General features: G+C 44.7%; 2 protein-coding genes across 15 annotated transcripts in view; one reads left to right on the forward strand and one right to left on the reverse strand.

Annotated features, from left to right (window-relative positions):
- The window catches only part of TOM1L1 (target of myb1 like 1 membrane trafficking protein), a 68,005-nt gene that overhangs the window by 38,621 nt on the left and 1,859 nt on the right, over nt 1–27,525 (reverse strand). Inside the window, exons 2-3 of the mRNA XM_053288571.1 lie at nt 26,363–26,447; nt 18,898–18,976 (exon numbers count right to left, since the gene is read on the reverse strand). Of these exons, the coding sequence (XP_053144546.1) occupies nt 18,898–18,976; nt 26,363–26,447 (164 nt within the window). The remainder of the gene's footprint in view (nt 1–18,897; nt 18,977–26,362; nt 26,448–27,525) is intronic.
- LOC128341919 (uncharacterized) lies at nt 1,627–26,483 on the forward strand. 14 transcript variants are annotated; one of them, XM_053288573.1, is made up of 9 exons: nt 1,627–1,759; nt 4,561–5,132; nt 6,512–6,946; nt 8,043–8,224; nt 10,577–10,644; nt 11,623–11,732; nt 11,821–11,855; nt 13,113–13,258; nt 25,863–26,483. In XM_053288573.1, the coding sequence occupies exons 3-8, from the start codon at nt 6,787–6,789 to the stop codon at nt 13,218–13,220; spliced, it is 663 nt and encodes a 220-aa protein (XP_053144548.1). In that variant the 5' UTR covers nt 1,627–1,759; nt 4,561–5,132; nt 6,512–6,786; the 3' UTR covers nt 13,221–13,258; nt 25,863–26,483. The 14 variants fall into 14 exon arrangements, 2 of the variants coding, with proteins under 2 accessions (XP_053144548.1, XP_053144549.1); XM_053288574.1 differs by lacking the exon at nt 1,627–1,759 and adding an exon at nt 1,793–1,807; XR_008314669.1 differs by lacking the exons at nt 1,627–1,759; nt 6,512–6,946 and adding exons at nt 2,089–3,188; nt 8,987–9,667; nt 9,957–10,126 and having other exon boundaries at nt 10,526–10,644; nt 11,623–11,855.

Genomic DNA, 27,525 nt, shown 5'->3' on the forward strand with positions numbered 1-27,525 from the left:
TCGCATTCTGGACCAGCTGTAGTTTCCGGACTACGTACAAGGGCAGCCCCACATAGAGCGCATTGCAGTAATCCAGTCTGGAGGTTACCAGCAGATGTACCGCTGTTTTGAGGTCGTCTAACTCAAGAAACGGACGTAGCTGGCGTATCAGCCGAAGCCGATAGAAGGCACTTCTGGCCACTGTCTCAACCTGAGACACCAAGGAGAGACTTGGATCCAGAAGCACCCCTAGACTGCGTACCTGTTCCTTCTGGGGACGTGTGACCCCATCCAGAACAGGCAGATCAAAATTGTCTCTTGAGTTCCAACCCCGCACAATGAGTACCTCTGTCTTAGCCGGATTCAGTCTCAGTTTGTTATCCCTCACCCAGCCCATTACCGACTCCAGGCAGGCATTTAGGGAGGTTATGCCCTCTCCTGATGATGCTGACATGGAGAAATAGATTTGGGTGTCATCAGCATACTGATAGCACCCTGCACCAAATCTCCTGATGATCTCTCCCAGCGGTTTCATGTAGATGTAAACAACATTGGAGACATTACAGAGCCCTGAGGGACACCATACAAAAGTTCAGATTTTGAAGAACAGCAGTCTCCAAGGGACACCATCTGGAACCTGCCCGAGAGGTAGGAGCTGAACCACTGCAAAGCAGTACCTCCCACCCCCAACTCCCTCAGACGCTCCAGAAGGATACTATGGTCGATAGTATCGAAATCCGCCGAGAGGTCCAAAAGGACCAACAGAGTCATACTTCCTCTGTCCATTCTCAGTTGGAGATCATCCATCAGGCTGACCAAGGCAGTCTTCACCCCATAGCTAGCCCGGAAGCCAGTTTGAAATGGATCTAGATAATCAGTTGCATCCAAGACTGTCTGGAGCTGGGAGGCCACCACTCTCTCAATTACCTTGCCCAGCCACGGAAGGTTGGAGACAGGCCTGTAGTTACTCAGCTCAGAGGGATCCAAAGTAGGCTTCTTTAGAAGCAGTCTAATAATTGCCTCCTTAAGACTAGGAGGCATCCTACCTTCCCTCAGAGATGCATTTATGATCTCTACCAGGCCTTCTACAACAACATCCCTGCTAGATCGAACATGCCATGTCTGGCAAGGGTCAAGAGGACATGTGGTGGGCCGCACCATTCCAATCAGCTTGTCCACATCCTCAGGAGTCACAAACTGGAACTGATCCATCACACATCACAGCGGGTAATAGATGGTTCCAAATTCTGATTCAAGGGAGGAAGAGCACATACTAGCCCTCTCTCAACCCTGGACAACTCCGCCGGACATGAACTTGCGGATGCAATACAGGCAGAAAAGAATCGCTTCTTTAAAAATGCAAAGAAAAGCTGAATGCCCCTCCCTCACTGCTTGTGAATATGATGACAAGAACAGAGGATGGCATTTGGATCAGCAATACTAGAGTTGGTATAGAACAGGGGTGCTCATCTTCAGCCCTCCTGCAGATATAGGAGTACCTCCTGTAGCCCTCCTACTCCCATAACCCATGACTACTGGCCACTGTGGCTGGGGATGATGGGAATTGTAGTCCAAAAACAGCTGGGGGGGGCAAAGTTGAGAAGGCTGAGTGTAGACAATACTGAGCTACATGGACACTATAAGGCAGTTCCACGTGTGTGTTTTAATTAGGGGAGAGGACTGCAGCTCAGAGGTAGAGCACTTGCTTTGCATAGAGAAGACCCCAGGTTTAATACGGGTATTCTCTTTGCATAGAGAAGACCCCTACCTACATTTCCAGGTAGGGCTCGGAAACCCCCCAAGAGCCACAGCCAGTCAGTGTAAATAGGTAGGCGGACTACAGGACTATCTCAATAGAAGCAGCTTCCCGTATTCCTTGTGCACTGACTTTATCTGCAGCTGATTTCATTGTTGCCATATTGTAGGGGTGTGAATGTAGCCATTTTTGGTGGTTCAGTCAAACCGGCCAACGGTCCAGTTGATTCAATCAAACCAGGTCCAACAGGTTCAAACCGGTTTGAAGGGCTATGCTTGTAAAAGGGAATCCACTGATGATTCCTCTTTATAAGCAAAGACAAATCCTGCCTTCAAAAAGGTTCTAAAGGCAGTTGGGTCAGGGTGGGGGAGGTGAGAGGACAGCTTACTGGCAGTGGTGCCACTCCCGTCTCCTCTAAATCCCAGTGCTACCCCCACCCCCTGGCAGGGCAGCCCAAGCGGTGATGGCGTGGTTGCGGCCTACGCACATCTGTGGCGGCCAGCATCACGCCGCCGCCACCACTCAGGCCGCACAGCTGGGAGGAGCACCAGGGTTTAGAGCCAGTGGCGGCAAGGTGATTTCGCACTGCCCCATCCCTTGGCTGCCCTTAAAAATCTTTTAAAGGCAGGATTCCCCTCCGCTTGGAAAGGGAAATCCTCACCGGACTCCCTTTTACAAGCATCACCCCTTGAACGAGTCCGTCATGGACTGGGCCTGATTTGGTTGAACTCAGACCAGCTGCCTTTTGAGACCAGTTCAGTGTGAGTCAGAACCAGCCAAACTGGGCCGGTTCGATTCAAACCAGTTCTGCACACCTCTATTTTATTGTTTTTCGTGTGGAATCCATTGCTTTGGATATGGTAGTTCTCTTGTGTTTATATTGGGAGCAATATAAACACAAGATAAATGCCACATTTTTTTTCCTTGGCTTGGACCCAAATATGCTATTGAAGGAGCAGAAGGCTCACAGAAAGGGCGGATCCAAATCCTTATGCTTATTTATTTATTTAGTAAGTAAGTATTTGTATTATACTATGAAAGAAAGAAATCTACAAGCTGGTCTGCACAGGATAAATGAATTATTTTTACTATGGGTGGCCAAATAGTAAAAAGACTCTGAGGCTGTTCACATGAGCAGCCCTACCCAAGCTTGGGCAGCCCTACCCAGCCCCCTGGGTAGGGCTGCTCATGTGAAGCCCTGGGATCGAGGACAATCCTGGTGCTGCCTCCCCTTTGTGCCCTTTTTGTGGGCAGCCCAAGCAGACACAAAGACAGTTGCCTAGAGTACCCAGCTTGAGGGGAAATCTCTCAATGAGCTGCACTCCTCACATGGTGCATTTAGGGATATCTTGAGGCTGGGATGCATTTCCATGGCCTGAAGTTCATGTGAGCACCCAAGCTCACCCAAGGCCAGGAGACCGCTGGGACCACAAGATCATCGAGGGGGAGGGAGGTAAGCTCGATTTTGCCTTCTCCCCACACCCTCCCTGCCAACTGCAATGGTCATGAGGACAACCTTTCTGTTTATTCCACAACTCCCATTTCTTTCAGTACTATTAGGACATCCTAGCAGCATCTTACACTGTTACACAAACGGGTACAGTTTCTGTGCCCCAGGCAAGCGAAAATTGCAGACCGAGAGGAAAGGAGATTCCCCGTCAACAAGGAAGGAATGCGAGTTTATTAATGTGCAGCCCACATATAAGCTACTTCTTATTTAAGAGCATTTTGCCCACAGGGCAAAATGTAAAGGAAAAAGCCATTACTGTTGCATGGTCAGGCTTGTAAAAGTTAGAAGTGGCTTCCCAGATTACCAAAGTCCAACACCTTCTAATGAGGCAGGCAACATTAGAGGTATCCAACTTGGGTAAATGTTCCGCAGTTTCCTTAGGACAACCTGTTCCATTGGCTGATTGTACTGTAGTACCCCCTGCTTTTAAATTAATATTTCATTTGTTATGCTGAAAATACAAAAACAAGGATAATTAAAACAAACAAACAAGGATAATTAAGGAGACAATTAGGTTTTAGTTCTCCAACATAACAGTATGAGCTTCTTAGCTACTAGAGGACACTCTGATGCTATTGATATGCCTAGCTCCCTACAACAGATCTGTTGACCCATCCTATGCTTGGAAAGCAGGGCAAGCCCATCCTGCTAAGCTATATCTGGCGCAGCACCAGTGAAACAGGCTCCTGAAGGGCTACATAGCCAACTCATCGAACCTCTTCTCTACTGAATTTTGTGCCACAGAACAGTTTTGCAGGGTGCGTTATTCCACATCTGGTAGTGATGGCTGTTGCTGATGTACAACACAAAGCATACTATAGATCAGGCCAGGGATTCTCAAACGTGGGTCCACAGCTGTTAGACCACAACTCTCATCATCCCCATTGTGGCTGGGGATGGAGAAAGGTGTAGTCTGCCTAGAGCCTTTGGAGTCAGGTGGTATATAAATTAAATAAATAAAACAACATCTGGGGGCCCAAGTTTGAGAACCTCTGCATTAGGCTTTTGGGGGGGGGGCTGGCATAGCAGCTGTTACACCCAGTCCTATACACTTATTGGACTAATAATGCAAGAGTGATTTAAACAAGCCAGTTCCAATCAAAGGCCAAATTAATAGACACACAATTTCCTTGACTGTACCACTTCAGTCAGCAGACAGAGGTCATTATATGTTTGAACGCTCCTTAAGGTGGAGGTGGGGGGGGGGAATCCCTATACATGGCAAAACTAATGTGTCTAGACTAAAAGCCTTCTTGTTGACATCCAATTTTCTATGGGCAAGGAAGTTTACATTTATATTCTATATCTCATACAGGAACAAGAAAGGGTTCATTCATGTGGCATCTACTTCCGAAGTGTGCTTAACATTCGCATGCAGACCATCTACAAGAAGTTAAGCAATTTAAATCCCAGTTATTTCCATCCAGATAAAAGTGAAGCATGCTTTGGTACTATAGACACTTCTCATAAAAAAGAAGCAAGTCTGGCTAACTATTGGATATTTTGCCCACTCCTGTTCCTGCAGCAATGGGCCCCACTTTATAGGCTGACATTCCCCAGACTGGAATGAACTTCTTGGATTTACAAGATCATTTAATTTGTAATTGTACCTGTAACCTAAAACAGAAATCCTGGCAATTCTGCCTCGTCTAGTCATTAATTATGGGGCTTGCACAAGATTCCTTGGGGAAGTCATATTACTGCTGATACACTTATCTTTGAGGTCTGGCTGGTGTGGGCAGATGCTCAACACTGACAAATTCTCTTTATGATGACCAGAAGCATTTGGATCCTTCAATCAGCGCACGGGTCTTTACTGAAACAGAGACCATACAACCCTCCCTGGCAAAAGTCCAAAGAGCTCTCAAGCTGCAGTAAACTCAGCAGGTTGGCTTATTTACATGAACACAGGTCTGACACACCTAAAGTTTATTAATTCTAAAGGATTAGTATTAACTACAGCCCTCTCAAGTTGTCTGTGTGAAATGTTTCAAGCTATAATGTCATGGAGATGTTTCAACTATACTGCATAAAATCAGACCCAGAGCCTGGCATATGGAAAGTGCAGACATAAATTGTCCAAGAGCTAATTCACTAAACCTGTGTGTATGAAGACATGTTCATATACATCTAGCTATCATTACCCTCTAACTGAACACAAAAAATATGGATCTTTCCATGATCTAAACAAAAACAAAACAAAACAAACACAGAGAACTGAATTTGCTAAAGCAACCAAAACAGACAGAAGAACAGCCATGCAGCACACCGTGGATAGTTCTGCACTGCCTGCGCCACTGCAGCTAAAACAATGCCAATGCAAGAGTACTCATGTGCTAATATGTAAAATTGCACAATCATGTTTGTGTGACACTACGGCCATTAGAAATGATGGCCAGTGTTATGCAAGTGCATGAAATTTTACTTATTAATTCAAGAGCACTCTTTTGCAACAGAGCCAGCATTGTTTTAGATGCAGCAGTGAAGGCAGCACAGAACTACCCATGGTACACTGCATGGCATGTCGGTAAATATTACTAGTTAATTATAACTACCTAACTGTGTAAACACACACACACACACACACACACACACACACACACACACACTCTGCAGATCCATGTCCTGCAACATCCATTAAATTATACTGGTTAACATAAGAAGAGCCCTGTTGGAGACCAGACCAAAAGGTCTATTAGTCCACCATTCTGTTTCTAGCACTGGCCAATCAAATACCTCCAGGAAGCTTATAAGCAGGTCTAAGGAGTCAAACCAACTGTGGTTCAGAAAGAATCCAGCGTAGTGTGGTGGTTAGAGTGCTGGACTAGGACTGGGGAGACCCAAGTTCAAATCCCCATCCAGCCATGAAAACTAGCTGGGTGACTCTGGGCCTAACTTCTCTCTCAGTCACTTCTCTCTCAGCCTAGCCTACTTCACAGGGTTGTTGTGAAAAAGAAACTCAAGTATGTAGTACACCGCTCTGGGCTCCTTGGAGGAAGAGCAGAATATAAATGTAAAAATAAGAAGAAGAAGAAGAAGAAGCACCGAACAAGAACCTAAACTCTCTTGGTTTCTCCTTGAACCTCTAAGTACAAAAAGTGGCAATTATTCAGAATAAGTAGTTCCATATCCAGGCACACATCTTTCAACTCTTATAATTCATATTTTATTTCCCTGTTATTTTGTTTGCAAAATCCATTTTAAAAACTCAAAAATGAAGAAAAGAAGTTCAAGTTCAAATAGTGATCATTGTATTCATTTTACAGAGTCGCATCAGAAACAAAGGGGTTTGATACATGTCATGCAAAATAACATCTACATCGGTTCAAGTGCCTCACTTGAAGTAACTGATCTAGATATGAAAGCATTTCAAATGGAACTTAACCGAGAGTTAAACATAATGGCAGACATTGTGAGTAACGAAGTGCGCCTGTAAGTAGAGCAGCACCCTTTGCACAACTTCCCCTCCCCTCCTGCATGTACTAAAAGTCTGGAGTGCTCCCTCTGCTCTGGAGGCACTTAGTAAGATCACAGACACATCATGGAGCGTCAGCGACATGTTTCCAGTCCTATCAAGCGCTTCCAGTGTGGGGAGTGCTCCCGACTCTTAGCATTCTTGAGCAATAGCATGAGCACAGGAGGATGGGGGAGTTGCACGAAGGGTGCTGTTCCATGCCCACACACACCACTTATATGCACATGTCAGTCTCTGGGGTGAATGCCTCAATGCCTCAGAGTAATGCAGGGGAGGGGGTTGTCTCACCACTCTTGTCCTCCTCCTGGCCTTTTGCTGGCTCCCATTCCGGAGACACACCAGCTCCCGACTGTAGGCATCCCTCATTACAGGCTGCCTCTGTGCTAAACAGCCCAGTACAGTCTGGGCAGGCTTCCCACTGGAAACAGACACTTCTGACAAAAATATCATCCCTCCATCTCCCCACACCCCTTACCACGGGCTACAAACAGGCAAACACACTCCTCAAACAGTGCATAACAGACATAGAACCCCAAACCAATCTGGGCCGGGCCTTGCACTTCCTTATCAACGAAAGACTCAGATACACTGCATCCCCCACCCCATATCTAACGCAGCTGCAAGCTCCAAATCACAGAAGGGCCTTTACCCTGGCCCGATGAGGTGCCCTTCCCTCAGCTGTGGTCGAAGACAGATACATGAAGACCCCACCCTTGAGACGCCTGTACCCCTGCGACTCTGGGCAAGTTGAAACAACAGCACATAATCTCCTCCACTGCCCATTCTACAGAGACATTTGGCACCACCCTCATACTCCCGCTATTAATCAAGTTCCCAGCTCCCACAAGCCAATTTTATACCTCTCTTCTGCTCTCTGACTCCAAGCCTGCCACCATGCATAAAATTACCAAGTTCTGCGCGACAGCATATAAAATCCGCCTGGTCCTGACAGGCAGCAAGAACTGAGCAGGCCGCACTTAGCCTTATAGCCCAGTTTTAGCACACTTATTAGAATTCTATAACAGCACTTCCCCCCTCAATAGTTTCATAGTTTTACAGCTTTTAGATTTTAGATTAGGTTTTTAGATTTTGGGCCCTTGGGATTCAGGATCTCCGGATCTAGGATCATAACCCTCTTTTACCTTATTTTTATGCCACTTTCATGCTTCCTATATCATTGTTATGCCTTTTATGCCATTGTATCCTACTTTATGCTGGTCAAAGACCATAATAAAGATGATTTGATTTGACTGGGCAGACTTCAAAAGCCCTCTAAGCCCCGCCCCCTCTCACGCCTTACTTCCCATTTCTTTCCTCCCCAGCTTTCGCAAGACCGCCCAGGATTCCTCAAGCATTTCACCGCATCTGGAGGCCTCATGGGGGTCCTAGGCCACCCCGGAGACCGGCACAACTTCCTTCCCCATCCCCTGAAGGGCAAGTCACTGGGGAAAAGAAAGAGAAGGAGGGACACCCTACGCAGAAGGCTCACTGCCACCCATGTTGGGTAAGCAAAGGCTCATGGGCGGCACAGCATCTCCACAGACACCCCCTCCCCACAGTTGTAGGGGACTCTTCATTTTCTTCCTTGTATAGCCGGGAGAGGTAGTTGGCATTTGTGTGAGCTTGCCCCTTTTGATGTAGCACCTCGAACCTAAAAGGTAATAAAGATACCAACATAAAATCCTCACATTCTGGACTTTTTTCCCTTATGCATCCATTGTAGAGGGACATGGTTGGTTATGAGAAAGAATGGGTTAACTGTTAGGTGGTATTGTAGGGCCGCTATGGCCCACCTCACAGCCAACACTTCCTTTTCAATTGTAAAGTAAAAGTGCTGTGTATGGCAGAGTTTTCAACTTATACAGACAACTGGGTGTTCCTGGCCTTGTGTGGTTTGGTATAGCACTGCCACCAAGCCAGTTCCCAACACATCAGTCTGCAGCATGAAGGGTAATGAGAAGTCAACACTGCTTAAGACGGGCTCCAAATGCAACTCCATTTTCAACCAGTTGAAGGCCTCGATAGAATCACAGTTCCACTGTAGATTACCTGGTGCATGCTTCTGCAACAACTTCATTAGAGGAGCAGCTAACGTGGAGAAGTGAAGAATGAATTTGCTACCAATCCCAGAAATAATTTCAATCGGAGTTTGGAGCAGGGAATTGGGAAGGACATCACGGCCTCTTATTTTGTCTGGCAGGGGTATCATCTGCCTATCTCTGACCACATAGTTAGTAAGTAAGTAATAAGTGTATTGTGACCACAGGTCATAACATAGCATAATACAGAAGAAAAATTCAGCAAAGGTGGCAACTTGACAACCGACATATGGAATCATATGGCATCTCCAAAAAAGATAAGTCAAACGTTCTACATCCAAACCCTTACGTTTATCTATCATCAGTGTTTTTCTATAATCACATCATAAATAGTGCACTACAGAACGTAGTGGACAATGTCCTCCACTTGACCAGTGCCACAAGGACAAAGGCACTGTTCCACTGGGAGTTTGTGAAATCTCCCTTACAAGGGGACTCTTTTGCACCTTGCAGTACTTGATCCCTGTACTGCTGGGGTATTGCCAGTTGTGTCACCTCCCCATCCAGCTGGTTGGTGTGGGCCACCCTCCAGAATATGCCTTCCCTTACCTCCCAGTGGGGTAACCATTGGGCCTTCCTCTCATCTTTTACCTGGCCTTCTACTACAGCTGCCTGTTCCCAGAGAGGCTGCAAGGACACGTCTTCCTTCTGGGTTCGGATGAAATTGGGATCACCTGCCCAACACACATCTGTTGCCACATCTCCCCCAGATGATCCTTCACCTCCTTTGCCATTGGCCTTCAGAACCTCCTGCCCTTGATCAGGAGCTGCCGCAGTATGCACTAGTTCTTGAAAGCTAGGGGTGTCTCGCCCTAACAACATTGGATATGGGAGATGGATTACCACAAGTAACAAAAACCAAGAAAGAAATATAAATACTGTGTGCTAATGTTTTAATATAGTAATAGTGACAAAAATGTATGGTTGATTACAATGCTATTACAGTGTGAGATATTAGTCTTCATTAAGGTTTATTATCATGTATATTTGGGTTAGTTCTGTCTTGGATATATAGCTAATTCAGTTAATCCAGTTCAGCTTACTTGGAGTATTTATATAATAATTGGAAATTTATATTAATATTGTATTTGTGGTACAGCCTCTATTAAGACACACTAATTTGTATATTTTGTCTAGTTTTCTAGTGGAGAGCCAGCGTGGTGTAGTGGTTAGGGTGTTGGACTAGGACCGAGGAGACCCAAGTGCAAATCCCCATTCAGCCATGAAACTAGCTGGGTGACTCTGGGCCAGTCACTTCTCTCTCAGCCTAACCTACCTCACAGGGTTGTTGTGAAAAAGAAACTCAAGTATGTAGTACACTGCTCTGGGCTCCTTGGAGGAAGAGCGGGATATAAATGTGGCCTTTTGTTAAATATTATACATATCTATATATTTATGGTCATATTATAATATGATATTTTTTCAAGATTGCAACTGAAGAAGTCTTAGTCTAGTTGAAACACATTTGGCAAAACTATAAGACCGATCTGACATTTCATCTCTCAATCAAAACACGACGCTTCAGCCACATGGGAATATTTGTCTACCCTTCTCCCATCCATCGTCAATATGACATTTTGGAAATGAATTAATGGATTTAACATTTTCTGTTGGACACACAGAGATCATTTTTATGAGATCTTATTGATCATCTTTCATAAATTTTATTGTGATATATAGGTAAAATATAGATCTATTTTATCTAGTTGTAGGCCACCCCAGAGCCCGGTGTAACTTCCTCCTCTGTCCCCCAAAAGGCAAGTGATGGTGGAGGAGAAAGAAGGAGGAACGCCCTGCGCAGAAGGCTCGCTATGGCCTGCATCGAGTAAGTAAAGACTCACAGGAAGCATGGCATCCCAACAGCACACTTTGTTAGGATGTTAGCCACTGGGTAGAATCTAGACCTGAACACCCAAAGAAACACCTTCCAAAAATTAATCAAAAGCTGCACTCACAAAAGGGATGGTTATACAAACAAAACTCCCCTTCTCTCGTAGAAGGAGGTTCCACCCGTGGTGCTATGCTGCAGATCTGGATAATGCCCACTGATGAACCCGAGCCAAAATTGAACACATATTTTAAACTGATTCCCTGATGAAGGCAATAATCTTCTCCTATTTGTCCCCAGTGTCTGGTCTTCAGAGATATGCTTCCTCTGAATAGCATATCTATTCAGGGTCTGTTCAGCTATCACGGCTAAGTTGCTCCTATATGCCTATCCTTCCTATATTTGTCTAATCCTTTTCAAGGCCATCTAAGCTAGTGACTATCACCACATGACATAACAACAAATGTCAATTACACATTAGCCCTCTACGCACATTATGTTTAACACATTTACAATCTGTATACAGTGCCTGCATATAGGGTTATTCACATGTTATGCTCAAAGTACGTACAGCAGTACACTTCCCATCTGTTGTTGCATTTGAGGGGGGCTGTGCCCAGGTTCTGTTTTTAAGTGAGCTCAAGTACAATACAGTCATTCACACAGAAGCATGTACCTGCGTACTGACACCGGTACACACAGAATGCCTGAAGAGGACTATATGTAATAGTAACAACAACAATAATAATTTCACCATACCATAAATTACAATATCATAAAATGAGCTATGCCACAGCACTGGATTAACACAAGGTACAATGAATTCACATGTACAATACTATTGCTTGTGGGGACTATCAACAAGGCTGTTCACTCAAAAATAAATAAATGCCAGATTCTGCATTAAGAAAAATCAAATTTGATATAGAAATTATGCAATTAAAAAGCAGTTATGGCAGTTTGTTCATTTTACAGCAGGCTGGTCGGTTTGCAGGCATCATTACAGGACCTGGCATCTGGATTTCTCTCATTGGCAGGGAGACCAATGACATCGATGCTACCGTGGATAAAGGACCGCAATCTGGGTGATTCTGCAGGAGTGATAAGAGATTCCCTCCCTTAACTTCAGAGTTTTAGAAATGCATTTGAATAATATAAGCCATATGTCCTCAGAAAGGAAGGCAAGGAACTTCAGAGCAAACCGGCAGGTTGTTTATTTATTTTATTATTTTATTTCTATACTGCCTGATATGTACATCTCTAGGCCGTGATTATGAGATCTGATGGTTCATACTGTACAAAATTTATATACAGAAAGCGTGTAGGAATTACATGAAGTCACTGTATAGATGAAGTTAAACCATCTATAAGTCAGTGGCTACATTCCGTAGAGAATTGTGGATGGTTCTGCACCACCCACTCTGTTGAAGGCATATAAAACACTGCCACTGTTGCAAAAGAGCTCTCTTATGCCAATATGGGAAATTACACCATTGTGCTTGCATGACTGTGCAATTAACTTGTATTCGTACAAAAGCACACTTGCACAACAGCGGCAGTATTGTTTTAAACACTTGCAGATGAGCAGGTGGTGTCGAACTGCCCGTGGTACACTGCAGAGTGTATCAGCCATTGTACAGAAATTAGTGCATAGATGGTCACATGTGACCATCTTAAACAGGAGGCTCTGCTTCACGTATATGTGCTGGGACCTTACACCTGGCTGCCTTCCTCAGAAAATGTACATGGAGTGAAAAACCAGTGCGTATAGTCCTCACATATACAGCTAGTCCTGCACCTAGGTTGTAATGTAATGTGACATTGTACACACAGGTTTTTCTACTCCAGGTACACTTCTGAGGGTGGCAGCCCACTGTAGTGACCCAGCACGTTGTACACAGAGTGACAACAGTGGGAGGGAGGGGACAAAATATCCAGTTTATGATTGCAAGACATTAGCCTAGATACATAAATGCAATATGCTTCCCATGCCTTTCAATCCTACGAGATGACTCCCAAAGCGGCTTCCCATTTAAAACAGATTATAACACACTTATCAAAATTACCAAACATTGAAATATACCAACAGAAGAGCAAAGAGCAAAGTCAGCCTGAAACCGAGTTTAAAAAACACTGGAAAACCATGAGACTACTAAAACCAGCAAGAGCACCTTAAAGTGTGCCGAGTTGGTGTTGACTCCTGGAGACCACAGAGCCATGTGGTTGTCTTTGGCAGAATACAGGAGAGGTTTACCATTGCCATCTCCCACACAGTATGAGATGATGCCTTTCAGCATCTTTCTATATCAGTGCTGCCTGATATAGGTACTTCCCATAATCTGGGAAACATACCAGTGGGGATTCGAACCAGCAACCTCTGGCTTGCTAGTCAAGTCATTTCCCCATTGCACCTTACAATCTGCTAAAAGCAGGGGTAAACAAATATGTTTCTATGCCTAAAACAGAAAGTAAACAGAAGAAGCACCACACAAGTATCTTTGGGGAAGAGTTCCAAAGCTGGAGTGCCACCACAAAAAAGGCCCTATCCCTTCTCGGCTTCACCTTCAAACTAGGAGACATCTAAAGAAGGGCTTCTAAAGGAGTTCTAAAGGTAGGTTCCTGTGTGAATCGTTTCCTGCTGTTTCACTCAACCAATCATGGAATTTGCTTCAATGCCTGAATAGCAATAGCACTTACATTTATATACCGCTCTATAGCCGGAGCTCTCTAAGCGGTTTACAATGATTTAGCATATTGCCCCCAACATTCTGGGTACTCATTTTACCGACCTCGGAAGGATGGAAGGCTGAGTCAACCTTGAGCCCCTGGTCAGGATTGAACTTGCAACCTTCTGGTTACAGGGCGGCAGTTTTACCACTGCGCCACCAGGGGCTCATTAAATATAAAATCACACCATAGCCCCAGGATTTGCTTGCTGCTTTCTGTTTGACTCTTAGAACACTGAAGTAGGGCAGGTCTGGGCTCTAGGCATTCTGCTTGTGTTTAAAGCCTAGCAGCCGGTATTTTCTACTGCAGGCAAATAAAAGATATTTCTAGAAGGTCAGTGGAGTGATCAAGCGCCACAGCTTGGGTAATAGCAGTGAAATGGATGTGGAGCCTTTCCCACCTCTAAACATTACACAATAGAGAACTAAGTTATACGTGTAGAATAAACTCTTAGATAAAACATAACAAAGCCCTGAATCCTGTTAACATAACTCCTCTAGCTGAGACTGGAACAGAGCATGCTGGCAAGGGAAAGACCAAAAAAAAAAGCAGCTTGATAGAGAGATTGTATGCCAGGCGGAAGCAGGAGCAGTTTCTGCTATGCAAACATTTATACTAAGCAACTGCAAAGAAAAATATAGTGAGTCAGAGTTAGTAAGAAGAGGAGGAGGTTGGGGGCATGGAAGCAGTGTAGTTGATGTATTCAGAGAAGTCGAGATGGATCCACAACCCAGTGTGTCATGCCCCTGCCACAACAAGGTTGGTCACCTATCAACCGCTCCTGTGCCTGAACGAAGTTGGTCACCTATCAACCTAAATTATCACCTCACCTTTGTTGATAACAGTCTTGCACAACAGATTCCGGAAGTATTACACAATAAACAATGAGCAAGCACACTCAGGTATGCATGGCAAACAACATGTCTAAGCGGCAGAAGCTGTTAACACAACAGTACAGGAACTGCAGTTCAGCCGTCTACCATCCCTGAAAGCTAACAGACATATCCTGCTTGCACCTGTACTCAGAGCTGTTCATATTTCACTCAGCTTGAAAATCTAACTTGGGCTCTGGAATTTGGCACCAAATCTCACTTCCTGATCTTGCCTTTTCTTCTTGCTTTATTATTGCTTGCTGCTTCTCAGAACTACCAAGGTGGTGTATAGGCCAGGATTGTCACTGGCTCTCATTCTGTGCAGTATTAGTGGAGTGGCAAAGAGCAGCATGGCTGCAAAAAACACTGTCTCGGAGCTCAGCCCAAAGCATTGCCAAACAGGCACAGTGCACAGAGGGAGGGTGTGTATGTGATTTTTTGTTGCTCTCTCCTCCCGACAAAAAGATTTCTTAGCTCCAGAAATATGTCCATAAGGTCACACAGCCTTCAAGGGCCTATTTCTGAAGTCAACAAGTGATTGTAAACATCCCTCCTCCCTCCATGCACATTTGCTTGCTTGGCAATGCTCTGCACTCGAACATTTTTGCATTCTAGCACTATACTGAATGGGAACCACTGTTTATATCTTGGAAGCTTTGTCAATAATAAGCAGGAGTATGGGATGGGATTTGTCCATGTTCCCCCACTAGATACAAAATCTCAATGGACTACAATTCATTTCAAACAAATAACCAATCACAGATAACATATTTTGTGTCTCCTGCACTGTTCCCTCTAAGGCATGTGCGAACTCACAAGTTTCTGGATGTCCACTCAGTTCATTTTAGATTCCACTCAGGTTGAATCAGGAAGGCCCCATTCTGAATGCACATGCGCACACACTTTGTGATAATGCTGCCCAGAACAAAACTCATTCCACACACAGATGAAAAAAATTTAGAGGGACCACTGGTCTCCTGTTGGTATGGATTAATCAGAGTCACAACACTGACATAGAGGAGAAAGCACAACAGGTTAATAAGCTGCATTAAACTTAGAGAGAAAACCAGAACAACACTCTTGTACCCGCAAAACTTTAGGTGCTTAGAGAAAGTTTACGAGTTACAGTGAGTTGCAACCACAAAAGCAAGATGAAAAATATTTATTAGGAACCAAATTCAGTCAATTCATCACCAGCATCAAAACTCTGGAAAAGTTCAGTTGGCTTAACTGATAGAAAAATACTCCCAGTCACCTGTTTGCCCTAATTACTTCCTAACTTATGGTAATAATGCTTTTACAAAAACAAATACCACAGATTCCATACAGATGCATAATAGACTATGGCCAATGAAGTAACTAACTCTGTGTGTAATTAAAATAACTGTCAAGTCACTTTTGTCCCTGTTGGTCTGCCATTTAAAAAAACACACACACAGGGATCCACACATCCCTACCTGTCACCATCCGGAAAACATTAGGGCAATGTAGGTTTAAACCAAGCCACATTGCACCAACCTGTTCCAACCCATATCACGATTTGACAGCACTGGCCTAGATTAAAGCCTGGACAGGAACAATCAGTACCACCCACAAGAAAAGCCCTGTGGGGCAGGACAATAGTCCATCCAGCCAGACATTCTTTTTCCATCCAAGAGTTCACAAGCAGCATGAGATGGCAACAGTCATTTCCTGTCATTTGTCCCCAGTGGGCAATAGGTTCCAAAAACCGAGAGTGCATTTTTGGCTGTCATGGCTTGCAACTACTAACAGCCTGATCCTCCATAACATTTAGCTAATCATTTTTAAGTGATTTGCTATTTATCATAATATCGTGGGACAATCAGTGGCAAGAGTTCACCAACCATTGTGTGATGAAGTGCTTTGAGTTGGTCTTAAACCTCTGGTCTCTCAGTTTTAATAAAGGTAAAGTGCGCCATCAAGTTGATTTTGACACCTGGAGCCCACAGAGCCCTATGGCTTTCTTTTGGTAGAATACAGGAGCGGTTTACCATTGCCTCCTCCCACGCAGTAGGAGATGATACTTTTCAGGATTTTCCTATATCGCTGTTGCCCGATATAGTACCAGTGGGGATTTGAACCGGCAACCTTCTGCTTGTTAGTCAAGCATTTCCCCTCTGCGCCAATTAAGGTTTTAATAGACAGTCCTAAATTTTTGTATTCTGAAAGAGAGATATTTCTCCATTCATTCTTTACATGCCATCTGTGTTATAAATCTCCTATAAAGCCTCCTACCAGTTCTCCTAAAAAACCGACCTGATTGCTCAATCCATTTTTGTAGGTAAAATAATGTGTACCCTTGTTCAACTGAGTCGCCCCTCTCTTGTTCTTTAGCATTTTTGAGGTGTGGGCAACCAGGATTGCACACAATATTCCATATAATGGCATTTATGATGACTGCTGTTTATTTAGTCCCCACCCAGTTAAATGTCTGTCTCCACTCATCTGTCTTCTTCACCATGATGGGACTAGACACAGGACTGCTCAACTTAGGCCCTCCTGCAGATGTTGGCCTACAACTCCCATAATCCCTGGCTACTGGCCACTGTGGCTGGAGATTGTGGGGATTGTAGTCCAAAAACAGCTGGGGGGGGGGGGCTAAGTTGAGCAGGCCTGGACTAGAGATATGATTATAGCTGGGAAAATATTGTGTCCAGGCTCAGAAACATATTTCCCTCCACCCACCTTTCTCACTTGAATATACAGCCAGATAAAGTGCTTGCATGCAGTATTTTTAACTAGTTGATTCAAATCAGAAGCACTCCCCTGCTTGCTCTATGGCAAAGGTGGAAACACTTCAAGCTCTCATGAACTACTCGGCTGAGGTTCACCAGCCAGAGCCAAGTTTATAACAATGGTTCAAGGCAGGGGCAGAGATATTAAGAAATAGGGCACCTCTGAGAAGTATCAGAACTGAGTTCAAAGTCCTTTCACACAAAAATCCACTCCTGGTTTTCCTCCAAGCTTCCTCTATTTCAGCAGTCCAACAAAGGAACATAGGCAGATGCCTTATAATCAAGAAAGACCATTGGTCCATCTAGTTCAGTACTGACTTCTCTGACTGGAAGCAGCTCTCCTAGATTTCAGGCAGGAGTTTCCTAGCCCTACCTCAAGATGCCAGGGTTTGAACCTGCGAACTTCCACATGCAAAGCAGATGCTAATTTGGACAAGTGAAAGGGAGGCCCATTTGCTACTGCAACTGCCAAACACTTGAGTCAGACACCCCTGATGATCTGCTGCAACCGATACCTACCTTTTTCCCTGCACCAGTTCTACATGGATTAACACGGCACTCACACCTGAACCCCGTACTGCCTAACACTGCATTCTCCTTCTTTTAGCAACCCTGAGTATGGGGAGGCTATTGCTATGTTATCAAATTAAAAATCAAATTAAAATCCACTGCCACATCACAGACCTGATGTTTTAGGAGCTTTCTACTAAAGTCCTCTCACAGTCTTTGCAGCCAATTCCGAGCCATCAGTGTGGTTAAAGAATATTTCTCAATTGGCATGATTTTCTACTTACTAACACTGAATCATGCTCTAAGGAATGTCCATGATGTTTTGGCTACAGCACTCTGTGAAGTGGAAGGATATGCAGCAAAGAGGCCTACAGTACAATACCACTGTGCATGAGGTCACTCTTTTCCCTAGCCAGTCCTTATCCGTAGTGCTTAATTTGAGGAGAAAAAGAAAAGCCATTATCTGAGCATGATGCTGAGCACCACACAAAGGCTAACTGTGATGCTGTCAAAGGAGTAAGGAAAGGGCACTGCACTTGGGTTTGGAGGCACGCCAGCCAAGTGTGTAAGAGTGGAGATTCAGCTTCTGACGATGAAAGGCATCCAGCACCCAATACTGGCATATCTGGGTTACAATGAAGAATTGCTCACTCCTGAGAAAGGATGGAGAGCCTGCAGTGGCCTCTGGCAGCGCCCAGCTGGGAGAGTGGAGGGAAACCAGAAACGTCGTTTCTTGATGCCACTGAATGGAGTATGCCTTCCCTTCCGACCTCAACCACTGAGTTGGCTTAATCCCTCCCTTGGGAGGTGGAAGACAAGAATCATGAGGTAATACCTTTGCTGGTGGGAGCAACAACCCAGCTCTGTTTATTGTAATCGTGAGAAGAAGCTGCCAGTAAGGATCCAGGTGGCATTCCAGCGTGGTGTAGTGGTTAGAGTGCTGGACTAGGACCGGGGAGACCCGAGTTCAAATCCCCATTCAGCCATGAAACTAGCTGGGTGACTCTGGGCCAGGCACTTCTCTCTCAGCCTAACCTACTTCACAGGGTTGTTGTGAAAGAGAAACCTAAGTATGTAGTACACCGCTCTGGGCTCCTTGGAGGAAGAGCGGGATAGAAATGTAAAAATAATAATAATAATAAGTAAGTAAGTAAATAAATAAATAAATAAATAATTCCACTAAGTAGGACCCTAAGAAGGCCAGTCTTTGTCCCATAAAGTTTGTCTTTGGTGTGTCAGGAAGTGATTGCCAATGTTTCTGCCCAAACAGGTTCCCCCTAAAACTCTGTCCCTCCTCTGACCCAGAGAAGCCCCATATAGCACCTTCAGTGCGCTGAACTAACTCTTTACACAATCTTACACAATCTCAAGAGTGCTGTACTTACACACAAAGTGAGTCGAATCTCGGTTTGATTGCAGTTTTTGGAAAGCCTCTTTCTTAGTGCTCTGATGGCATCTTTGGGTCTGTGGTTACAATGAATAAAATCAGAGAAAAGCTTGGGTTTAATAGGTGGTTATCCAGAAATAGTAAACTGAGGTGAACATATGAATCTGCCTCATCCCAGCTCATATCCATGGTCCATCCAGCTCAGTCTGCACTAACACCTCTTCAGGAGTTCAGACAGGGATCCTTCCCAGCCCTACCGGGAGATGCTGCCAGGGATGGAACCTGGGACCTTTCTGCATGCAAAGCAGATGCTCTGCTGCACTGATTGCAAGTCACTACAAATAATCTCAGTGCAGCACTATCAAAACAAGACGGCAATAATGCCTTATATTTCGGTACTAGCAAAATCCCTCTTTATAATACAGTAGGTGAGCTGTGTGCACAGGGTTCATACAGGGTACTCTGCAAGGATTTTGCAATGGGGTGTGAGGGACGCCTATCAGAGGAAGCTGGATCACCCACAGTTTGAGGACATAATTGCAGCGAGAGCAAAACCTTTCCCCCACCTCAGTGTGTAGGCATGCTTTACTTCTCCACACAGGAGTGGAAGGCAATCACTTCATTGATATGGGACAAAGTAAAAGGGTGTATTCAAAAGACACACTCTAGACCAGGCCTGCTCAACTTCGGCCCTCCTGCAGATGTTGGCCTACAACTCCCATAATCCCTGGCTATTGGCCACTGTGGCTGGGGATTATGGGAGTTGTAGTCCAAAAACAGCTGGGGGGCCTAAGTTGAGCAGGCCTGCTCTAGACCCTGCCTTCCAGTGTTGCCAGCCACTGAGAATTAACCCGGCTCCTATCTGTGTATCCCCACCCAGGCTTCCACATTTAAGGTCACCACCTTCGCCAGGGTGAGTGGCTAGTGCCTTCTGGTGCACGTGAGGAAAAAGCTCAGCCTACCTACCAACTCTGGGGCTAGAGAGGTGGGCAGGTCTCATTTCCTGCAGGTGTATGGCCATCCCTGCCCCCTCCCTAGGTGCAATGAAGGCTGGGAGTGAGTTGGCCACCGCATTGCCATGATGCACAGAGCATCATGGTCACACAGGGACAAGCAACAAGCCTTGAGCCTCCCTTTCCTGTGCGCCTCTGCCAAGCAACAGCCAAGCTCTGCACGTTCCGCTCCAGCTCCAGAGTGGGCAGGGGCTTTTTTGCCCAGGTTTGGCAGAGGCAACCTGGGCACCTTGGCTGAGTATGGCCAAACAGTCAAGCCCAGGAGGGGAAAGAGTGGGGCTTGACTGTTTGGCCATGCTTGCTGGCAGGGACAGGAAACCTCAGCTTGGCCTGGCAACCAAGGCTGACCAACAGGCCAACAATTGTTACAGATCATTATTTACTAAATAGGATTAATGTGTGCTTATTTTTGCAGCTATTTGCCTGTTGCTAAATCCTGTGCAGCAGAATGAAAAGCTTCACCATGAACAGAGAGGAGATCTGGTCTTGTGGCAGCAAGCATAACTTGTCTTCTTAGAGAAGCAGGGTCTGCCCTGGTTGCATATGAATGGGAGACTAAAAGTGTGAGCACTGTAAGATATTCCCCTCAGGGGATGGAGCCGCTCTGGGAAGAGCAGAAGGTTCCAAGTTCCCTCCCTGGCTTCTCCAAGATAGATTCCTGCCTGTAACCTTGGAGAAGCCGCTGCCAGTCTGTGAAGACAATACTGAACTAGATGGACCAATCGTCTGACTCAGTATATGGCAGCTTCCTATGTTCCTATGTAACAGAAACATAGGAAGCTGCCATAATGAGTCAGACCCTTGATCCATCTAGCTCAGTATTGCCTACACAGACTGGCAGCGGCTTCTCCAAGGTTACAGGCAGGACTCTCTCTCAGCCCTATCTTGGAGATGCCAGGGAGGGAACTTGGCACCTTCTGCATGCAATCTTCTTCCAAATATTTCTAATCTCTTCCCCATGCAGCACCTCAGTGTATGCTCCAGAGAATCCAGCAATAATCGCATTTAGCATTTAAAGAGTGAATGGCCAAACTGAACCAACTTTTCAAAGGATGCCTATTTCATCAATGTTTCACACTCTGCTTTCATGCTCTTGTCAGAACAAGTTGATTAAAAGAGAGAGGTGTCACCTAAATAATCTCTCCCATTCTCTGAGGCCAAAATGCTAATAACATTAGATTGCCCTATCAAGAACTCCCATGACAGATTATGCAAGACTAGGGGTGTTAACATCCGTATCCTGGCTCTCTTCCAATCTAATTATAGGATGCTTCAAAACAATCTATGTAATTTTTCCGCGTGCTAGCAGATAAACAACTACACTCCACCTGCTAGATGATGCAGGGTTTTTTGGGGGGTGGCGGGGGCGGCTGGCTGTTTTATTTTCATGCATACCTTACCTCTATTTATATGTTTGCATAAAGGGTGGGGCAGGAGTAAGGGGAAACCTTTGTTACACTGAAAAGCTGTACTGAATTATACATTTTCTGAAACCTATTTTACACAGGCAGTGGGATTTTTGTGTTTTTTTTCCTAAAGGGTGCCGCGTTTCAACCACAAATGTTGGGTCAAAGGAGTCGTTCGAAATTTGGAGATCAGACCCCCACCTCTGCCTGGTCCTCAGTTCATGCTCTTGTATTTATTTATGTGTACATTGATGTCATTTGCCTCCACTTAGTTCAGCAATACTGGCCAGCTAAATGCTTCTGGGAGACCCATATGAAGGACAACAGCATCCCGCTGTTTGTCCTCAGTATCTTAGATATACCACCTCTACATACAGAGAGGCTATTCACACGTGCGTGCAAAACCGGGATAAGTGAGTCCAGCCTGGTTTTGCGTGTGTGTGTGTGTGTGTGTGTGTGTGTGTGTGTGAGAACCACCGTGATCAGACTGATCCCAGCGGCAAGCCCGCCTAAGTAGCCTCCCTTGAAAATGAGGTTAAGGGAGCAAACACTCCCTTAGCCTCGGTTTTTTTTGCTCGCGTGTCAGATGTGGCTGCTTGCAGCCGCAGCTGGCTCACTCAGGGAAGGGAGGGGGATCCCCATAATGCACTGCGCATTCATGTGGTGCATTATCAAAGCTCCAGGGGGCAGGGCAACCCACGGCAGCGCATCCCAACCCTCGTAGCTGCTGGGAGAGCCGCTGCTCGTCTGGGTGGGCAATCGGCCCACCCAGGAAAGGGAAGTTGATCGTCTGTGAGGAAGGTAGGCTTAACCCGCCTCCCCTGCAGCCCGCTCGCGAGCCCTTCTCAGTATTAAAACGTCTGTTTTGCATGCAGAAGGTCCCAGGTTCAATCCCCAGCATCTCCAGGCAGGGCTGAGAAAGACTCCTGCCTGAAATCTTGGAGACCTGCTATCAATCAGTGTAGACCAGGGATTCTCAAACTTGGGTCCTCAGGTGTTATTGGACTTCAACTCCCATAATCCCCAACCAAAGGCCACTGAGGCTGGGGATTATGGGAGCTGAAGTCCAATAACACCTGAGGACCCAAGTTTGAGAATCCCTGGTGTAGACAATACTGAGCTAGATGGACCAATGGCCTCACTCAGTATAAGGCAGCATCCTGTGTTCCTTTGTAGTAGCTGCCATGGCTGACACAAAGGGCTGTCATGGGTAGAGCTAGGGTTGAGCAGGTAGGAGGAACGGCTTAGGAGGATGCAAGAGATTTGTGTCCTCTGGTTTCTGGAAGAACCAGCTGCCCTTGGTCATTACACAAAAACCACAGAACTCTTTAGATAAGAACGATCTGCTGCAAAGACTGAGATTTTCTAAGAAGAAAACCTTTGTATTGCCGCAATGCAGGCTGGCAGATTATGCTGCCACTGGTGTCTCTCTCCCTCTCTATGGTGAATGTCTTAGTTACCCACCTAAATTAAAACATTAGGGTCAAGAGACACACAAAATCACCATCATTTTGTTGTAGCTAACACAAGACACCAGCCTTTGGCTACATGATTTCATTATTCCAGTAAAGAAGTATTTTCTGCTTTAGTAAGAGCCACGTCACATGCAACTATTTTCTAATTGGCTAACACTTCCATGTTTTAAAAAAAATGGCTTGCACATCTCTGGGTGGCAACATTTTCACATGGCTATATTTTTATCTGAGCAAGGGCTGAAGGCCAGCAATACTGGCTTTGCTCACTGACTCCCATTTAAGCCCAAGGCACAAGCAAAGGGCTCTTTGGTCCTCCCCCCACCCCCCAGTGCACATGGCAACAGAAGCTTTGGCCAAGCCTTTCAGCACTTCAGCTACCACAGAGATGTGGAGTTGTGGAGTTCTAGACAAAGATGGAAAAAGTCTGGTGGGGGTGGGGGGAGAGAAAACGGTTTTTCCTCAAAGCCTGAAATGGGGGGACGGGGAGGGACTTTTTAAAAGTCTTATGAAAAGCTACTACTATGAATATTTATATGGTGCTCTCCAACAAATGTTCCCAAAGTGGTCTCTCTCTCTCTCTCTCTCTGAATGACAAGTGAAATATCTTTTAAAGCCACGCTGACATGGTGAGGAAAATTACTCAAAGCAGTCCCATTAAAATTAAAAGGACAAGTCAGGCAATAAAAGTAAAGTGCGCTGTCAAGTTGATTTCAATTCCAGGCACCCACAGAGCCATGTGGTTTTCTTTGGTAGAATACAGAAGCGGTTTACCATTCCCTCACCCAGAGCAGTGTGAGATGATGCCTTTCAACGTCTTCCTATATCGCTGCTGCCCAATATAGTACCAGCGGGGATTTGAACTGGCAACCTTCTGATTGTTAGTCAAGCATTTCCCTGTCAATGGGACTACTTTGAGTAATTTTCCTCACATCAGCCAATGTTTTCAAATAATATTGTTATATTATTTGAATATATTATATTAACCCCACTGGCACTGGGGCTAATCTCTTAGATCCAAAATCCTCCTTTATCTTCACAACAGCCTTGTGAGGTAGGTTATGCTGAGAGATAGTGACTGGCCCAAGGTTACCTATCATGTTTTGTGGATGAGCAAGGATTTGAACCCTGGTCTCCATGGACTAAATCCAACACTCTTAGGGAACTGCACTGGTTCCCTAAGAGCAAAGCAAGTGATGATTGCTCTGCCACTGTGTTTGCCTGAATTACTAAGCAAGCAACAGTCTAGATGCCCACTACCATTTGCCTGGGTCTTGTTTTACACAGAGGAATGAGTGAGGGGAACACCCTCATAGTACCTCATTTACAGTTCACACTGAATTGGGGTAGGAGAAAGAGCGAAAGGTTAAGGAGTCTTTAACCTGTGTCTCAACTTGGGAGAACGTGTTTGAGGCACATAACTGTATGTGCATGTGCGAGTGAGAGAGAGAAATGGGGGATGAGCCCAGTCCAAAGCCAATACTCAAACCACAGAGCCTATGTTCCCAGGATACCTCTGAGACAAGTATTATAGGGAATCTAGTTGATAACATTCTACTTTGAAGAGGTCATAGGCTATGCTGGGGACCAGAGGGCCCACCCAGTAACCTATCCCTAATGTATGCCCCCATGTGTGACATGTGCACACAGTTGACTGTCCATTCTGCCACATATTTCACACAATGGGAAATGTATCCGACTTGGGGCACACGTGTCAAAAAGAGGCACTTGTGACAAACTATGATGTACACACACCATTTCCAAACACAGAAGGTGTATACAGTTAGGGAATTATCACACTGGGCAATAAGTCTAAGAATTAGTAAATGGAGTCCTAGGGCAGGGATGTGTACGGACCATTTGGTGAGGCCCGGTCCAAATTTGGTTCAAATTCAGATCAAACTGTGCCAAAGAAAACTGGTTCAGTGGAACCCATCGGCTGGGCCGGTCATTTCAACAAACCAGCTCAAAGTGGTTTTAAGTGGTTCACAATCAGACCGCTCGAACTAGCCCAGTTTGCGGTGGTCTGGTTCACAAGCGAACCAGTTCTGCACACATCCCTATCCTAAGGATGCCTGGAATACATCAGTGTGTGCCTTCTGGAACTTGAAGTGAAGAACCAAAGACTCAGTGAGCCAGCGTGGTGTAGTGGTTAGAGTGCTGGACTAGGACCGGGGAGACCCGAGTTCAAACCCCCATTCAGCCATGATACTAGCTGGGTGACTCTGGGCCAGTCACTTCTCTCTCAGCCTAACCTACTTCACAGGGTTGTTGTGAGGAGAAACTTAAATATGTAGTACACCGCTCTGGGCTCCTTGGAGGAACAGCAGGATATAAATGTAAAATAATAATAATAATCTCTTCTTCACTGCCCTGTCCACACTTAGGAACATAGGAAACTGCCTTATACAGTCCATTTAGCTCATTATTTTCCATACTGACTGGCTATGGTCTCATGAGAAGCTGAATAACCTAACAAGATGCCTTCTACGGAGTTACATCACTGGAACATCTAGCTCCGTATTGTTTACACAGACTGGTGGCAGCTTCTCAAAGGTTACAGGCAGGAGACTTTCCCAGCCCTGCCTGGAGATGCCAGGAATTGGGAGCTTCTGCATGCAAAGCAGGTCAGCATACCTTTGATCTCAAGTACATCTACAGGGAAGCAATTGCCACTGATTTCAGTAGAAATCAGTGGCTTCAGATCAGGGCTCTGGTTCAGATCATTCGTTTGTAAGTTTGAGGCAGTATAAAAATATGTTAAACAAAATAAATAAATAATATAAACACTGTCTTTAAATTCCATAGCTTTTCTACGGGTCTCAAATGATGTTGCACGAATGTTCAGGGATGAAACCCATTAACTGATATAAGTCGTTGGTGTTGATTATACTCAGGTGGCAGAAATCAACAAAGCTTATCACAAGCAAATACCATGAGTATTTAATTATGTATCTAATTATGAACTCTGGGGCTGCTTCTAATTTTACATTTCAGAGGCATGCGTCTTAAATGTGTTATATGTCAGTCTTAAAAACATAATATACATCTGCAACAAACATGTATTTTCAGCTGCGGAGAAGACAGCAGTGCAGGCTCCAAGGAAGTTCTTCATCTCCCTGCCACATCACATACATGCATTACAGCTGTGGACCTTTAAAGCAGCCTCTGTAGCTGTGCCTTGCTCAGCAGTGAGAGATTCAGAAATGCACAGGCAATGCTTTTCACAGCATGGAGAAGATGAACATTATCAGCTGTGATCAAGACAAAGTTAAAAGTATAGCTACGGGGCTTGCTGAAAACCGCCAACCTGAACGTGCATTGTAAAGTATGCATTTGTCACCATGTGAAGTCTCAACAACCATTCACTGAATTCATGCAAGAACAGAATCCCCCATGGTCTTCACTTGAGGCTTTTCTAATTACTGGAGTTCCGAGTTTGTTTTACAAGATTACACATGCACAAAGGGTGTCCAAAAATTCATTTTTTAAGAAATAGCATCTTTATCTCCAAACAAAATCTCAAACTTATAATACTGGAGGCCAAGATAGCCTATGAAAAACTAACTTACCCTTCCTCCGTTATGTTAATAATGTCACAAATGTGCATAAACTGGCCCCACTCTTCTGTCTGCAGTGCTCCAAAAGTAGCTTTTTCTGTAAAGACAAGTTTCTTACAATTAAAGTGTCACAACAACATGCTCATATACTATCAGGGACAAGTTTCACTTCTGAGGGACTGCAAATGGGCTTGCGACTTTTGGTTGATCTTATAGACTAAAAAGAACAGCCCTAGCTAATTGGGTAACATGCCTATTTTAAAAACATTAATTACAGAGTCCCCCCCATTATAACATTATAATGAAATGAACAGATTCCCCCCCCCATCATAACATAATGAAATGAGGGGGGGATTAAGTTGCATCATTTGAAGATGAAGATTCCACAAAGGTGATTCCCTTACCATTCAAACTGCCCTAATTTTGGTCCCTGATAAAGTAGCCTGTAGCTTATGAAAAATTGCGTGCTTTCTAGAGATCATGCTAAAATAAGGTTGTGTTTGTCGCACCTTATTTATTTAAAACGTTTATATTCCACCTTTTAGAATGAAATATCACAATGTGATTAACAATAAAGCTAGACATATAGACTAAAACTTTTTAAAAAACATGATATCCATAACATGAGAGCAAAACACACTTTTAATACTTTTCTGTGGATTCTAAAGATTTTAACCAGTAGCTGTGGAAGTTATTTTGCCCATTGCTGTTCCTGTCTGGCAAATATTGCTACTTCAGCTTAGCAATTGGTGAGCTCAATTCAGGCTCAGTTCAGAATGTGTGCTTGCCTAAAGTCAACAAGTCTGGGCTCAGCTCCAATCAGGCCAGAGTTAATTTTAATGTAACTTGTTTCTTTCCAAAGACCAGTTTTTACAAGTACATTTCATTTCTAAGGCAAATACTTATGAAAATGGCAGGTGACAGGTACTGTCTTAGAAGTGGCATTTCCTTTCATTCTGACACTTGTTGGGTCATGCACATGAACCATCTAAAAAACAAAGAATGTATACTTTTCCCCTTCTTTTCATCTAATGCAGATTTATGCAGCTATAGTTGATTAATCTATTGATCAAAACTCATTGAGTAAGACTTCTTTAATCAGGCAAAAGCCCTACTTGAAACAGATTAATTAACCACTCAAGCATACTCATAGTCAAGGGGAGGTGCTGAAGAGG

The sequence above is a fragment of the Hemicordylus capensis genome, chromosome 2 (assembly GCF_027244095.1).
Source record: "Hemicordylus capensis ecotype Gifberg chromosome 2, rHemCap1.1.pri, whole genome shotgun sequence".
NCBI classification, from domain to species: Eukaryota; Metazoa; Chordata; class Lepidosauria; order Squamata; family Cordylidae; genus Hemicordylus; species Hemicordylus capensis.